This window comes from Nanorana parkeri, unplaced genomic scaffold, assembly GCF_000935625.1.
Source record: "Nanorana parkeri isolate BGI_ZX_2015 unplaced genomic scaffold, ASM93562v1 scaffold543, whole genome shotgun sequence".
Lineage (NCBI taxonomy): Eukaryota > Metazoa > Chordata > Amphibia > Anura > Dicroglossidae > Nanorana > Nanorana parkeri.
Window position 1 is genome coordinate 1,038,465 of NW_017306811.1, and position 17,958 is coordinate 1,056,422.

A 17,958-nucleotide genomic window follows, 5' to 3' on the forward strand; every position below is an offset into this window, starting at 1 on the left:
CTTCACGTCTTGGCTATTAGCAGCAACCCATAACTGGCATCACAAGGAAATTCCATGCCTGCCCATTGAAGACATTCAAGCTTCTCTTCAGTATCAGTGTGGCCATAGTAAGATTGCAAAGGGTGTTACGTCACTCCGGCACAATAGAGATTGGATTTCGCCATTGAAGAATGCCGAGATCACTGCTAATAAAGAAAGCCCACAGTTTTGTGGTCCATTTGACCACAATGGATAGACTACTATTAATGTGAGCTTCTACAGAATATAGTTTAATTGACAACTTTAGTTTGTGTCAAGTACATACAGTCATACCAAAGTATAACAAAAAGCACTTTCACTATAAGATCCATTTTTGTGCAGTATTTTTTTCTTCTTGTGGTCCTTTCAATCAACATTTTGGCCTCAATGAAGCCAGCAGTACAAGGACAACAATATTAGTTAACAACGTTATTTATTATTATACAATATACTATTACCAATAAGAATGCAGCCAAAATATTGTCATCTGAAGGAATGAAATATAAATGTGTATGCATGAATCATCATGGATTGTAAAAAAGATGTTTTTATTACCGTATATCATTTGCCAGACCACCAGCAGTGAGATTTACTGCAGCACAACTAAAGGAGCAGCAACCATTTCCATTTAATGCTATTGTACCAAATAGTGAAATACCCAGCAAAAAATTGTTTTGTTCCTATTTAGAAATTACAACATGAGCCCAACAGTATATGCAGGCTGTCGTTGCTTGTAAACAATTTATGAAGTCTGCCTTCGTAATCAAAAGCTTTGTAAATGTAGAATGCACAAGGGGTAGAGAGCATGTGCTCCAGTGTCTGATACTCAGAGAGATGATTGGAGCCAAATACTTGTAGCTCAGCAGATCAGCGCTCAGTGATGTGGCAGCTTCGATTTTTGCTGTTTTCCTGTTCATTTTTATGGGGGGCCTTCCTCATGAGAGTGTGGTTGGCAGGGCTGGATTTCCCACAAGGCCAACCAAGACCTGGCCTCTGGGCAGCAGGGAGTAGAGGGGCAGCAGGGGTGTGGACTTCCTATCTCCCGATGCCCAGGACATGCAGTTCCTGGTCGTTGTTTTCTACATTTAGCCCTGCTTTGGGCAAGCAGAGCTAAATGTACAGCGGGGAAGCCACAGCTTGTTTTGTATGCAGCCTGCAGGTCTGCCATTCTCTATGGGGGGATGGGGGTGGGGGGGAATTTGGCGGGTAGGGGGGTGCATTGAGGAACCTGGCCTTGGGGCAGCAGAGAGAGTAAATCCGGCCCTGGTGGTCGGTGCTCACTTTTAGGTTTATGGAAGCAGGCAACACAGTAGTTGCTTTTAAAGAACTGTATATGACAGTAACAGGCTTTTACAGGAACACTGTGTCCTTCTGCAATTCTACCTCTGAATAACAAGCAACATGCAACAGCAAAAAGTAAAGTAGAACTAAAGAGTAAGGTTTACATTCAGGAAATTGCATGAAGCGCACTTTCTTAAGCTTCTGGTGCGGCCTAAAGGTGGCCGTACACTCTTTTTGTTTTGTTGCTGCCACAAATGCTCGATTTCGGAAATAGTTCATTAGCCATACCAACCAACCAATTTTCAACGAATGACGGAAATATTCGTTTGACCGATGCAGAGAAAGTATTTGTTTGACATAGGCAGCTTTTCTTTTGCACATGTGCTGTTTTCTTGTGGAGATTTTGGACGAACAAAATCCCTACTCATTTATCGAATTTCGTTTGGTCAGATACACATTTTCCAACCTGACCGTACGAAAAAATTTGTTCACGTTAGCAAAACGAAAACCGGTGCTGTACCATTAACTGTTCGATTTACATTCATAAGATCGTTTGTGTACAATTTCTGAAGGAAAATCTAACAATGTATGACCACCTTAAGTCTCCTCATGTTAGTATCCCCTGTAACAGCCGGCCAGCACTTCCAGTGTGCAGCCTTAGATTACACTTTTCTCTAAAGAAGCCACCAGTTTGTTTCACCAGTCTCAGGGCTTCAACTTAAGGGTGAGCTCTTAGACACAAGCTCTCCCAAAATGGTGCCCGGATTGCATGGCAGGGGACACATTGATCCTATGCTGGCCTCCCTATAGAGCCAGTAGATAACAGTGGTCATGTGACTTCTTTATTTGACAACAAGGAAGCGACCTCCTCACAATCAGCTGATTGATGTCTCTCACTTCTCACACTGGTATTCTGGCAGAGTGACTAAACCACTCCCCTAATTAGCACTACCTGCCAACAAGAGCCTAACTCCAGGGCTAGCAGTTGTATTTTATTTTACATTGGTGGTGTGTGCTCTTCTGAATCAATCTCCAGGGCCAGATTTCTGAATTCCAGCATAGGGCATCATGTAGGGCAGCATTTTCACCAGGGTCAGCACCAAGCTACCCATAATGTTTTTAGCATACAGTGACACAATCTAATGTATGATGAAAGTTCCAGGCCCTGATTCATCAAGCTACAAGTAGCACTCAAGGCATCTTAAAGTTTGCCTATAGCCCCCTAATTGGACTTCACAGTCAACTAAGGTCTGAGGAAGGGGATGTGTCCCAGAAAGCGCACTAAGCATTAGCAGTGGAAATCTCCATCTGTAATATCCACAGCAGCTATTCAATCAAGGACTGTCCGTCTATTTTGATGCTTTTATATAATGCCTTATTTGTGAGTATATTTTTGTTTACTCTGTTATTGAATAAAAAGGTTTTACCCGCACCAGGAAAGGCGCCCGGTTGTTTTTTATTTTTCTATATAGTCTTCTGGACTCCCTGACTGGAACGGGGCAACCTCTACTAGATGCGTAGTGAAGGGTTGTGGCTTATGGATGGTCTTCCTGGCGATGGTCGGTGTACTGCATTTTTTCAGCAGAATATATTAACCTGGCCCTGTCTTTCCTCTGTGTGTGTGAGTATAGGGTACCACCACTTGAGTGTGCCACAGGTAGCCAGTCACTCTGCTGCTGGTGCACAGGTCCTTTTAATATGCTCACCTGCAGACTTACACTCAATGGTGGAATTTATCACAACTGGAGCAGACAAATTCTGGAGCAGATTTGCACTGCAACCAATCAGCTTATCTGTCTCATTTTCTTGCTTGAGTAAACTGAAGAGAGATGCCGATTGGTTGCCATGGGCAACGGCTCTACATTCTGTCTGCTCCAGTTTTGATAAATTCCCCCCAATATGTTTTGGCATCCTTACTCCAAACTACTGACAGGAAAAACACAAGATCGGAGGCTTCCAACAAACGTTTTACAGAAATGAAACTGACCTGGAACAAGTATACAGTAGAGGAAAGTCAGATTCTTGGCATGGTGGCTACTTTACTACATACACAGGGAACATGGTGAATAAAAGTAGTCACCCTCCAGAAGGAAGGACAGTGTCAGCACAAATTCAGAGATGATTTGAGGATCTACAGCCGAGTGATATACAAATAAGATATATTTTTGTTAACAGTTAGGGTACTTGAATGTATTTCTAAAGGTGCCCATACACCTTACAATTATCTGCAGATTTTCTGTAGTCAGATGGAAAAAGTGCAACAGATTGACCCAGTGGGAGATTCCTCCATCCATATAGTTTCATAAGTGTAGATGGAGGAATCTGTTGCACCTTTTCCATCTGACCACAGAAAATCTGCAGATAAATTGTAAGGTGTATGGCCAGCTTTAGTTTGAACTCCTGAGTTTAGAGTCTTTAACTTTGCCTCACTTTTAGATTGAAATACTCGTATAGTGGGCAGAATAACTTTTCATTGCATTTTGGCTGAATAAGAATAGAAGATCTGGATCAAGGTCCTGACTGTGAATATTTCCGTGTTCCATCTGTTACAATTGTCCAAGGACCTGTAGCACACCTTACCGGACTTCCCATGTGGAAAAATGGGTGCTCGCAATGACTACGGATGGCGCCGTATCGGATATAATGTTGTATGGATGTCACCAGCACTCCAAGTATGACAGAATACGTCAAGATTTTAGTGAATCTTCATTTTATTTTTGAAAGTCACTTAAAGTGGAAACAAGCGCTTTCGGGGCCGCGCAGGGTTCACTTTAAGCCTGACGTATTCTGTCATACTTGGAGTGCTGGTGACATCCATACACCATCTGTTACAATGTCACATCTTTTATTTCATGCACTGTTAGCTCACAGCAGAAGTCTGCAAAGTTACCTCTACATACACAATATATATTACTGTTAAACAGTGTTTGTGGATCACATTTGCTTTGATGGGAAAATGTCCTCATTCATTGATAGGAACAGTTTTCCTGAATCTTGTTTAAAGTTCTTAGGTTGTGACTTTGTTTGTGGCAAACCCCATTGAAGTCTAAGAGGTGAATCTTGTAATTCAGTTTTGACTGTAGGGATTTTGAACCAAAAAGCATGTAAAACTGGGCACTGCTATGGGACATGAACCAATGCCAAAACATGAAACAAATATTACTTATTAAAGAATAGTATCTCTCTGTACATAGTATTGTCAGCTCACCCTAACAGTTCCAGTACAAACTGACAATATGGCTGCTGTGAGTCCACCCTTTTGTGGAAAGGGGGCTGAGGTATCCTTTCCTTTAAATTACTGGCTTTTGTGACTCAGCAGACCAGAGGCAGAGGCTACGTTCCTTCATTATAGGTTGTTTCTTGTTTCTGATGGCAAACCCATGGAGTATCTGTCTAGAAGTTTGCAAATTGTGAACTTCACAAATCCTGAGGATTCAACTAGAACCCATGGTAGCAGCATGAACCAAATCCCTATTCCTGGGGAGCCAACGTTTCAAAGAACAGTGGCCACAGGTAAACATCATGTGTATGGAGTGAGGGCATGTGTGTGGTGATGGGGGGGCAAATTTCCAGTTTTTGTATCACAGATGGAATTAGCCAGGGGGAGAATGCATACACCAGCATGGTAGAGTAGGGCAAGGCATGTGGTGTTGCAGTGGCAACAGCATCAAACAGATCCTTGCTATATTGGGTAATAAGTGAGCAGAGTATGGATAGCTTACTTAAATGTATGTAATGTATTATCTACAAGATTTCAGTAGTTAAATACAATGGGTCATACAAACTCACACTGGCTGCTACTAAACAGCTAAAATTGGAAAACAAAGTAAAAGTATATATAGCCACCCTGCCATAAGCATGAGTGTCTTTTTTGTCTGATCCTGAAGAGTCTATGCTTATTTGGTTTAAAGCAACCAATAATTATGTGTTATGAATATCTATGTCCCCCTAGCCAATCACTAGGTGGTTCATGGCCAGTGGTGCATGCTGGGAGAGGACATAAATATTCGGGGCAGACCATGTGAGGTTCTCTTCCTTCCCCAGGCTCCTGTCTGAGGGGAGGCTGTTATGGATTGTCTGACTTGGCTAGGCTTGGAGCCTAGCTATCACATGTGTTCATACTGAGGCCTGAGCCTGGGGCCTAGTAAGTGAAATTTAGGATGAAGAGTGCAACTTCACCAATTGTGGGGAGCCTGAAAAGTGATCCTCTGCTGCAACCCGATAGTCTATTCTTGAATGGACTAGTAGTTTGATTCAAGTACTGCACAGCCAGGAGCTTAATACACAGATTGCCACAAATGGGCTTCTCTGTGAAGGCAACAAGTATCATTTATTGGTGTCTACTACAACCTGGGCGTCCTGTGCCCCAACCATCTTTCCCGAAGTTCTACAATAATGTTCTTCAGCATTGCATCGTTTGTGTAGACTTCAGCATTGTTAGTCACTACTGGAGGGCTAGTAGGTGCTATTGGGGCAGCAGTCTGCTGAAATCTCTAGACAGGCAAGGAAGACCCGTGTATTCCAGTGGCTCCATCCGGGGTGAGAACTACATGTATTAATTCAGTTTGATCATTCACATAACTCAGTCGAAAAACCCTAGAAAATCAAGTTCATCTCTTTATATGTTCTATCTGTAACAACTCTGCTATGCAAGCCTAGGATCGCAACTGCGGAGAGGGAACCTCACGGTTTATTCAGTAAGTGGTCTCGTAATAAACTCTCTCAGCAGTTTAGAGAAGTGTTTGAGACCATTAACATCATGTGGAACCGTGGAATCAAGGGTATGGGAATTTGTATACGCTGGATGTGATGGGGTTAACTTGGGAAGGACAGTCAATGGTGAGCACTGGTACTGCACTACACTGGTTCAATACACTACTCCCAAAGTGGTTCTAATGTGTTAGGATTTACATATGATATAATGAGTAGTTACCAAGGTAATGAGTACACACGTTGTTCCTTTAGAAAGTCAAGTGCAGTTCCTGCATAACATTACAAGGTGGAAGCAGTGATTTTACAGTCATGCATATATACACTGTTTGGTTATGATAGATTTGAATTGTCCATCTTATGAAAACACATCAGATTATCAGCAATGGCAGTATTGCCCCAGATACTTGCGATTTGGAAGCCTCGATCTGGATCACTCCTATGTGCTCTTATGGCTGAGTAATATCTGGTTCCAAGGAGATAAGTTATCCAGGATCTGGTTGTCAATCTGGTGTGGGGCGCTCCTTCAGTGTGGGGGTCTCCCACGATGTGGGGCTGTAGTGATGCAGGTATGGGTCCGCCTGAACGGTCTGCGGTTGCAGAGCGTGAATCTTCGGTGTTCACTGTTGCAAACAGTAGGACGCCGAAGATTTATTTGGCCGCGTCTTAAAAGGCCTCCTGCGCCAGGAGAAGCCAAGGTCCGACATGCGCGTGCGCCGAGCGGAGCAGCCCTGGCCCGTTGTGCGCATGCGATCGCGATCCCGGGACGGAACACGGTGAGTTTCTTACACTATCATTTTGGCAATGTGTGACCAATTTCAATACTGGGTCAGAAGGGGCAAAATAATTGTAGATTATCTACACAGGGATTCCAAACCAATGAATGAAAAACTAGCATTTTCACCTTTCTGAAAAACCAGGGACAGCTCAATACAATTTCAATAACTGCTAGTTATTTATATGCAATTTGTGACCCCCATGAATAACCTATTAAAAGTTAACAAAACAATACTAGCTTTTACTGCAATATTCATGTTAAATCCAGGGATTTCCCCTGCAGTGCTTTTTCATGTCACTACATGCCCTCAGTGGCTTCCTTGACCACACAAATACATTATTACTATTATGTGCCACAGCAGTCTAGAAGGAAGGATATACTCAGGTCCTAGGAAAAGAAAAGCAATGAAATAAAAGAAGATGATGATATGCTTAGTTCTTACCAGAAATGACATCCCTCTACACAGCAGCTCAGTAGAGAAACAAAGCTCTTAATGTACTTTGAAGAAACGTAAAAGAATTTAGTAAGCAAATTAGCTCCATTCCCCCGAACAGACGCAATAGAAAGCCAACAGTCTGTACTTCCGCTCAACTCATGATTGATTATATCAGTATTTTCTTAATTACACTTCACAGAAGTATATTGATAATCTATTTACTAGGGATGCACCGATACCGGTTTTTCAGTATCGAGAACAAGTACCGATATTTATTTCGGTACTCGCCAATACCGAGTAACGATAACAGTGCCATGTGCCCCGATTATCAGGAAGTCGGGCAGCAGATCATGACTCATCGTCCAGCATCCTGATTGCCTGGGAAACCGGGGTTCTATTAAAAAAACACTGCCTTCACTTGCCGAGGATGCCTGGCTTCCTGACCAATCATGAAGCTGGGTGCGGGTCATGAGGTGCCGTCCAGCTTCCTGATTTGTCAAGAAGCCTGGCTTCTTAACCATCAAGTGAAGCTGGCTTCCTAGCCAATCAGGAAGGCGGGCGGCACATCATGACCCGTCTCCCGACTTCCTTATTGGCTATGAAGCCGACTTCACTTGTTCCTAGGCAGCCTGGCTTCCTAACCAATCAGGAAACTGGCTTTAAAAACGCCTATCAAGAGGGAAAGTTGCATTTGACAAGAGTTTACAGAGCATTATGTGCCGACAGCTGTTAGAGCATCTGTAACGTATCAGGCCACACTTTTTGGTGTTTTGGCTAGGTTCACATCTAGGAGATTGAGCTGGTGAGCTGTGTTCGTGCTGTTGTCGCACGGTTTTGTTTTCACGATCTTGCTTTCAAAACTGTGCGGCTGTCGCGTGGTTTTCAATGCATAGAGATGTCAATGGGACCCAAACCTTTCAATAAACGCCCGAAAATAGCTCCTGCACCTTTTGGGCAGGTGCAAACCTAGCTGATCCGGGATGATCTGCCTGCCAGCGACTGGGGTGCCATTAGTAGATAATGGCACCGCCAGTGCGTTCACGTGGGCGACTCCGTGACCGCATGGCAATCGACGTGGTAAAGTGCACGATTGCCGCGTTGTCCCGGATCGCGCAGGTGTGAACCTGGCCTTTTGTGCTACAGACAATTTCTGCAAATCGCAAAGGCGTGGACAGCTTCCATTCCATAGACTTGAATGCAAATCTCTGTTTTGTGCGATATTGCGTGGCTAAATCTGGGCGATAAATTTCCCAGGTATGAATCTTGCCTTAAGCAAAATCCAGCTAAATAGTTACAATAACGGCACAATACAATCACATAAATGGAACTGTTCTAGATTGTGTAAGATTTGTACAATAATGTGCATACTCATCCACCCCTTATTTACAATATGGTTATATAGCATTGAAAGGGTGGCATAATCCAAACTCAGTGGTTCTACAGACCTTGTACCAATGCCTCACCCCCCTGCTGCCAAAAGCCTTTCTTTAATAATAAAGGGTTAAAGTCCACTTTAGGGAGATTCCTCTCACTTCCTGTATAGGAAAACAATGTCAAATAAAACCAGTTATAATTAAAAAATTCCTAGTTGGTGAACAAAAATATAAACCTAACTGATGTTTTAACCCTTTTCCACTTTATCCAGTGCTAGAAAAGTTTTGTATGATGTAGGGCTTGATTGAAATACACACATCTAGATTTTAACCATATTACTAGACAGAAATAACAAGATAGAAATGAATAGCACATTACACAGGTACATGCAACCAATGAAGATTCAAAGACAAAATAACAAAAACAGCTTCTGCTACAATATTCAGCTTCAATCCACAGACTTCCCTGCAGTACTATTTTCTACCACTAGATGTCAGCAGTCTGATGCCCAGAATTATTTAAGCCACTTTTCTGAGCCCAGGTTGTGCTGGACCCATCCCAACCTGTGACTGATTAGTGGAAGCAGAAGCTGCACTGTCATAAGTTCATCTATTTGTCACTCTGCATTTTCCTTCTATCAATATGCTTCTTGTCAGCACATTAACTAATTGGCTTCATGTACTGCTTCTTCCTCTCACACTTCAGCCCTGCTGTGCAGGGGACACTAGAGGCTGATACCAGGTCAGATTCAGGTACCACCACTACTAGCATCCTGGGTAGCAGTACTCAGTTATGCGTCACAGAGGGAAAAATCTAGGGAGAGTTTTCAACTTTCTGCTTTGATGTTGGAAATGTAATGTTAATTTTGTAAATATTGCAGTTAAGTGCCGACATAAATAAAACACTTTTAGAAATGTCTACATACTATTACAATACTATGATTTACTTCCACAATTGACAGAATTCTCCTAAACTCCAAGTAAAAAATGTCACTATATAACCCATCATAAATCATAAAGTTTCCAGCGACCACAAATGAAATGTTTTTACTACATAGGTTATTTAATAAAGCAAACAGCAATGTGAAAAATACTATAGCCCAAAGCATCTAATCAATAAGCGCCTTTCCATTGTTCTGGTATAAACTCTGTGTTACACATTGTAGGTATACTTTTCTCTGCCTTAATAGAAAAGCTGATCCTTTAAAAGCCAATAAATTTGGTGACTGGTAACAGTAGTGTTCCAGGCAGAGTTCAGTAAAAATCAATGGACGGCACGCAGTACTGTGTCATTTCAGATAAGGCAAATATGCCCGATAGCAAACCTGAAGAAAAACATTTACTTTCCCTCCAGCAAAAACAATTCATGCAATTTCCCCAGCAGCATTTACAGGTATATCACTAGTTTAGTAGCAATGTCCTTTTCTCGTGCAGCCTCTGGGGATGTATTAATAAAGGTATGGATCAGCATGCAGTAAGGGCATGCCTCAGGTCCTACCGCCTGATGATACTTCTCCCTCATCCAGCCGACCTGAGATGGTCTCCACTCTCCTTGTGTCCATGCTGCAGCCTGGAGAGAAGTGTACAGGGCAGAGAAGGCTCTTGGATGCTGATAGACTGTGTGGACAGATGAGAAGTGGATCCTGTCCTGATAGAATTAGGAGAGAGTGCAGTTTACATAGGGAGGGGGAAGATGATACAGGAGAATCCGAATGGATATTCTCATAAAGAAAGTCAATTTACACTTTCATCACCATGAAGACATACTGATAAAAGTTTCCAAAACTGAATAACTCTTTAGGTGTAACTAACAGATATTAGAGACACTATCACTTAGGGACAGAAGTACATTTGCCCCAAGTAGTTCCAGTACCTACTTGGGGCAAGGTAAGAGTTAGGCTTACAGTTTGATTTAGGATAAATATTAGGCTCATGGGTTGGGGTTAAGGTTAGGGGCTTTGCCCTACCCAGCCAAAAAAACAAATATACTTACTAGTCTAGTGTTGTCTTCCTTGCAGGCAAAGTTCTTGCACGGCTCAACTCCCAAACCGCCATCTTGAAACAGGATCCAGTGCATGTGCAGGGTACCACAGTTCCCTGCCAGGTCCCATAAAACTAGCAGAGACTCGCAGGGTGTCTGCCAGAAACCCGCAGTGTATCTTTGCACCTGCTACATCTCTCTGCGAATGTGCCGACATACCATGGTCTCAGCTAGGTCTATGAGAAATGGCAGTGGCTTGCAGAGTATCTGCGCATGCATCTCACAAACTGTCTCTTGGAATTCCTGACATAGACATTTCAGGAGGCAGCAAATGGTCAGATACGCTATCCTCACCTTGACAAGGATTTAGGGAGTAAATGTATAAAACAAATAAAAGGTGTTTACTGTTAAAAAAACACTTTAAATTTATTTTTTCTGTAAAATGTTCTGTTTTGAGAGTTATATCCTATGAATACATGGGGTTCTATAAATGGCCAAGGGAAGAGTGGGGCATAAAAAAATACACTTATGCTTCCACCTATGAAACTCGCAGCTCTCCTATCTGGAATGGGCCAGAAGCCTAATAAAAAGTATAGACCTTAATATACAGTGCAGTGATGGCACTCACAGGAGATCCTAACCCTACCCTACTCTACCAGACAGAAAGTGAGGGGAAATCTCTAAAATCTCTCTTAACAGTGACTCAGCTGACATTGGCAATATAAACCTGGCAGGCTGGCATCAAGTGAATGTAATGATATATTTAATGATTTTTAATAAATACACAACTGCATTTATTGGTGTTTTTTACTATCTGTCTGGAGTTTAGCTTTAAAGGGACTATTAACTAATCAGTGGCTGACAGGTTCACCAAGGTGTCCCTGTGCAGGACCAGTTTTTTGCCCTAGTGAATATATAGTGAATAGATTGTACAGCCACCCTTCGGTTCGACTCAAGGGCTCCGGCGGCCAAAGAGAGCCAAAGGATCAGCCGAACATATGGCTGGATCCTTCGGCTCCTTGTTGAATACTCCCCCCCCCCATGTATTCACTGTGTATAGATTGACAGTTGGACCCTATGTCTCAGAAGACCCTTCAGCAGGTCTATGTGCTGCAGGTATGTCCACCCCGTTACTAATATTTATGATGCCAGACTCTCACAGACGAGATAAATGTATACTGTATATTACAAGGTTCCAAATTTCGGCCACTGTCTATATATAGCCCTCCTCAGAGAGTCCTGAGCCAGCCATGGGTGTCCTTGGTACTTTTCTAATAAATACATGTAATCCATGGAGGTGCTCAGCAAAATCATTTAACTCACAGTTGTCATTGGTTACTGCACTCTGGACATTACATGATCCAAACACTTCAATGGCAGCTGAAGGAGACGGGTGCTCCAATCCTGCTATAAGGACCACTTGTTTGACTTACAAGGGTATATGGGCCAGTTGTCAGCAAGGCATTGCACTGGGTTACATGTAGTGTATGTTTACTGTCATTATGGTTTTCTTGTTTGTGTATATCATAGCATTTATTGGTCCAAGGTCACTCTAGATACATTATGTTATAATGCAGTTACTGAACTGTTTCATGACTCTTCAATTTCTCTCTGTAGTCATGACAACAATAGGATTTGTTGCTTCTATAACACCCATTGTTGTTCTAATGTGTAAGTTATTCCATAATGTGCAGGCCATCCATTCCCTTTGGAATTGTAGAGTGGCTCATGCTGACAGCCACCAGCATGCTTTCAACATGAAATACAAGCCGTTGATGCCTTCCTCCATTAGACAATTATCTGATGTTTTCAATAAAACCATTCTGTGTTTTACCACCTGCACATTTCCAGGAAACACACAGGGATGCAGTATATCCTTCAGGGACCTTGAAGAAGAATAATTCCAATCAGAACCCAAAATGTAAAGTATAAATGTATACAAAATAATGTCTCCAACCTGCCTCTGTAAGTCCGAGACAAGAAGTGGTGGCCAGCAGAAATATGAGCTGGGTTTCAGGGGCTTTCTGGGTACACTGCCTATATATACATTATATACTGGGGGGGTTATTCTTTCTGCAGGGGAACATACCTAGATACTATGGTGGATGGGTGAAGGGTACATTGCTATTGCAATGGAGAAAAGTGGACAACCCCCTCCCCCCTTTAACAATGTATATATTATCATGCATTGATACTAGGACTAATGTGTAATCAGCAGCCTCACAGAGCAGGAGAGGGGGGGTACAAGCGTGCCATGTCAATGAGGACAAGGGCCTCTTTCTCACAGCCTTGGCCTGGTGGTTATAGGGGTCTGTGGGCAGGGGGGCTTATAGGAATCTGGGTGCCCTTTTCATAAGTGAGCAAGTTATGATGTCACGGAGCTTGTTTTGCCCCTTTGATGACATTTGGGAGCAGAGTTGTTATCATGACAGTTCTGTTCCCGAGTGTCAACAAAGGGGAGGACAGACATCGACGGACATCATTCATTGTGATTCACGTGGATCTACATCACTGGATGACGTGATTGACCTGTGGATTACATCGATGGACATTTTTTTTTTTGTTCAAATAAATAACTTTTTTTTACAGTGTTGTGTGTTTATTTACAATTTTACTGCATTTGGTGAATGTGTAGGGGGTAATAACTACCCCTGATTTCAGCCGTACATCGGCTGAAATCAGCCGTACATCGGCTTGCTTCGTGAGTCTCAGGAACAACGTTTTGGGGATACAAACGGCCCTTTATCAGGTCACTTTGTCAACCTGATGAAGGGGCCCTGCGTGACCCCGAAACATTGTTCCTAAGACATAATGTGACGTGATCAGTAAATGCATGGGTAATAAGAAGCCCTTTATGTGAGCTGGTGATCTACTGGTTCTACTTTATAAAAGGGGGCACCCAGATTCGTATAAGCCCACCTGCCTACAGACCCCCACAATCACGGGGCCAGGGTTTTGGGGAAGAGTCTCTTGTCCTTGTCGACTTGGGGACAAGGTGCTTTGTATTCTGACTCCGATCGTTGTGATAGCGAGATATATCCCTTGCTGAGACCTCTATGCCTGGCCTGTATAAGCAGATATACTCACTGCGGACAATCCTCGTCAGATAGCTGAACTCGTCAATACCGATTCATTCAAAAAAGGTGTTTATTCTTCTACATCAGGTTACAGCAGATGATAGGAACAGCAGTTGAACGGTTATAGTATTGTGCGGTCAGAAAATGATGCCTTTCCTACGTACTGTGCAGATTACATGTGTGTCCTTGTTACATGTGGCTAGTAGCTGTGCCATGACACAGGAAGTACTGCACACAGGAAGCAGGAAGGGGCTACACTAGGGGGAAATACATCGTCACATGAGGAATAATTACAGAAAGCATGTTTGTTACAACAAAAGGCCACTAGATGGCAGCATAGGATAACACATGAATTTAGCTATGAGAAAATAGTTAGGCAAATCACACTATATAAATTCTAACCTATATAACAATGCTAATATTAACTGAGGCTATGCATCTCATATTCTATGCCTCTGTTGGGGCGGCACACTTTGCCAGGGGCACCCAGTGGCAAAGCACTCTCCACATGTTGAAGGCATGTAGCCTGGTATGGTGCAGGAGGGGGGCAGATGCGCGTCCCCCCTGTTCCTGCTCTGCCAAGCTGCTGCTCGGATCAAGGGTCCGGTAAGGGATTTAAGGGGCATTCCATGCTTTTTTTTGCATTGGGGTCCCCACTAAAATTCCTACCAGGCCTAAATGGTCTGGTATGAATTGAGGAGGGACTGCACGCTTTTCTGAGTGGTCAGAAAGCCAGGCAGGATCTGAAGCCTGTGTTCTTTCGCTAGAACGCCGGCTTCACAGGCAATCAGGAAGCCTCCCGACTACCTGATAATCAAGGCACAATGCACCGGTATTCGGTATCAGTGAGTACCGAGATAAAAAAGTATCGGTACTCGATAGCGATAAACCGGTATTGGTGCATTCCTAGTTGGGTTGGTAAGGGTTAGAACCTATGCCAGATTTAATTTCTGTCTGTGTCCCCGTTCAAAAGATTTACCATCGCTTCTCCTAGAGACAGTGATCACTAGGGCAGGAAATGAGGAAAAATCTCCCCGGTATGAACACAAGCATCAATAAAAACCTGATAGGGATTTTAATTGTTTTTCACTTTATCTAAAGAAAAAGGAGTTCCACCTTGAAACCCACTCTGCCCGAATGTGCTAATTTAATATAAACTCTGACTTGCATCATCATTTATCTGTGCAATAAGTTAAAGTGTCACTGTACATCATATTAAATGTGGAGTAATGAAAAAGTCCATGACGTTAAAACTCCTGATGATAGTGACACACAAATTCTGTTATCGCTGACTACACCAGTTAGGTTTCATAGATGCTCACACTCCCGTAATATATTTATCTCTTGATATATTAGAAATGGATCAATAGCACTCTGCAGTGGCATTAATTACTTTACTGGTTTTGGCAACTCATGCAACTCTATCTGTAAAAGTACTCCCGCTTTCCATTTACACTCAGACCTACTCCAACATTAAAGCCCAACTGCACTCAGTTCAAATCAGCTAAATACATTTCCAGGGCATCAAAACAAAAGCTGGGCAAACATTTCCAGTTCATTATCTATAGCAATCAACCACAGCCTGAGTAGACAAGTTTGTTTCCTTCCAGCAGCTGCAGAGAGTGTCCCCTGCTCTCTATTGGAAGCAGTGGTCTCCCTGCAGAAGTCTAACAAACCCCCTACTGAGTCAGACCTAGAGTTCTGCTTCCTGCTGATTGGGGAGCTCTAGCTCTGACTTGGGGGGGGGGGGAGCTTCACACATGGAGCAAGCGGCCTGCCTTCTCTGCAGCATGATGACAGGGGACATACTATTCTCCTGACTTCTAAGACTTTGCACAACTTTTGATGCACTTGGCCAACTTAAACTGAAAGTTCAGTTGAACTTTAAAGTGCCCAATGGCATAGCACTGGATACTGGAATTTTAGCACTAAAATACATAAGGGGTCCTGCTTACCAGTCCAGGCTACCCTGCTGTCTAAAATTCTCTAATCACCAGTACACTGTTCTTTGGAATTATCTAGCCTTGAAAATGTTACACTGCTAATCAGGGTTTCTTAAAGGGTAAGTTCATGTTCTCACAAATTATGAAAAAATGAAATTACCCGCAGCACCTTGCCCCCATTACACTTACATATCTGAAGTCCCACAATATGGAATACTCATAATGCTTGCAAATGACGAGCACTCATTGGTTAGTACAGTCACATCACCACACAGACCAATGGAATGCGGCAGCGCTTCTGAACATGGAAACAGGTCCTGGAAGTAAGAAGCTCTCATTGGTCAGCATGGTCATATGGCCGTGCTGACCAATAGGTGCTCACCATTTGCGAGCATTATGAGCATTCCATACTGCGGGGCTGGGGTGGACTAGCTGCTTATGAATCTGTCCCAGTACAGTTAAGTTTGATTAACTCAACATTAAAGTGATTATATTCCATCTGCTCTCAAGGTCACATTTCCCCCCAGCACGGGTTAGCTCACGCTAAATATTTCTCTTAAGGTAGTGTTATCTTTAATATCATACCAGGAAATAGGCAATTACCACCAAATATATACTACATTTTAGAGTGGATGAGCAATCTTACACCATCATTATATGAGCTATAGCCAAGTTGATAAATGTATTAAATGAATTGTAGCAGTGGTACACATTTTCTAACAGGCCATACATAGGCAGACAGGACAGCTTGACCCTTCTCTCCTTCTCTTTGTCACCTAAGGGCCAATCTGAAACAAATTACAAAATGGTTGACAAAATCTAACCAATGCATATGTTCAGTAGATGAATAGTAATGCTGTCAGGCAACCATTATTTTAATGCAGGTACACACAAGCAATTATTTAGAACTTTAAAACCTGGCCAATTACCTTTTACATAGACAGAGCCTCTACTTTCAAGCCATCACAATCCTGATACATGTTCTCCCTTAGTAAGCCCTAATTATGGGGGTATTTGTCTGAGCCCCCGTTAATGTGGTCTATTTCTATACTGTCCTCATCAATCCTACATTGAATAAAGATGCCATGAGGAATGTTGAAGCTGCTTTTCTGGTAGTCAGATCACCTAAACTTGACTCTTTTATGATGCTAATTGGTCACACCAAGAATAAATCTTTCAAGTCCAGTGCTTTTATTTCACTTCTTTCAACCAATCAGTTTCTAGCTCTCATTTTCAAATCTCAACTGTGCAAACTAAGAAGAGACGCTGATTGGTTGTCATAGGCAACGGCTCCAGTTTCTGTCTGCTCCAATTTTGATAAATTCCCCCCAAGGTTCCTACAATACAAGTTTGGAATGAGTAACACTTGCAGTATGAGGCATGCAAGGTTCCCTACAATACAAGTTTGGGAAGAATGACACTTAAAGTATGAGGCAGGGAGGCAGGTTCCCCCAAATTGTGTGCTTCCAATTTCTGAGTACAGTGCAAGCATCCTTGGGCAAAGTAATATCCTGCCTGATGGTGACTGCAAAGTTTCAACGTGAATGTCACTCAGCAGAGCTGAATTAAGCAGTGTAAAACATGGAGTCTTTCCTCTTTCATGTGAATAACCAACAAACTCCAATTAACAATTTAGCTTCCACTGAACACCAACTTCACACCAACTTCACACCAAGGAGGCACCTCACCACCAACGAACCAATAAGCACTTACCTGAACACCACTGTAACAGGGGCACTTTACTGAACACCAGTGTAATGGAGGGGCACTACAATTACTACAGATGTAACCAGGGCGTGCTTATTTCATTACTAAAGAAAATCAATTTGTCAAAAAATGAAGGGGGCATGATACAAAAAAAAAAAAAGATAGGCTCCGGATGTCAAATAGATAGATAGGTAGACATTCCCACACAGGCCCCGCTCTGAATTGTTAATGGCAGGATTACAGGTTTCACTTGTACATAGAAAAGGATGTGATGATGCTGAACATGCAGCCATTATTCTTTGGCTGCATTAAAATCCACATCTATTGACTGATTAAAGCAGTTCCATAGGCAGTACTTTCGCTGCTCATAGTTTGCCCAAATTCTACCCCATGCCTCTGCTTGCCCTTACGATTAAGTGAAGAGCTGCTGGGACAAGTAGACCAGGGAACTACAGTGATATCACAAGCAAGAGCTTGTGATACACTTTTATTCATCAGCTTTTTTTTTTTTTTTGCTACTTTGAAGCTGCCACGCTGCATTGTATGACCCAAATTTCGGGAAGCTAAATATTTTTGGCATTACTGCCTTATGCCTGTGATTTTCTTTAAGGGATCCTGGAGTTTAGTTTCAAAATAGGTCAGTATACTACTGGA

At 42.6% G+C, this 17,958-nt stretch overlaps 1 protein-coding gene across 2 annotated transcripts in view; it reads right to left on the reverse strand.

The window, feature by feature from the left end:
- KCNIP4 (potassium voltage-gated channel interacting protein 4) overlaps positions 1 to 10,234 on the reverse strand; it is a 478,128-nt gene extending 467,894 nt beyond the window's left edge. For both annotated transcript variants that reach the window (XM_018561754.1, XM_018561750.1), the window contains exon 1: positions 10,095 to 10,234. In XM_018561754.1, the coding sequence (XP_018417256.1) occupies positions 10,095 to 10,158 (64 nt within the window). In that variant the 5' untranslated portion in view covers positions 10,159 to 10,234. The remainder of the gene's footprint in view (positions 1 to 10,094) is intronic.
- Between the last annotated feature and the right edge of the window lie 7,724 nt (positions 10,235 to 17,958).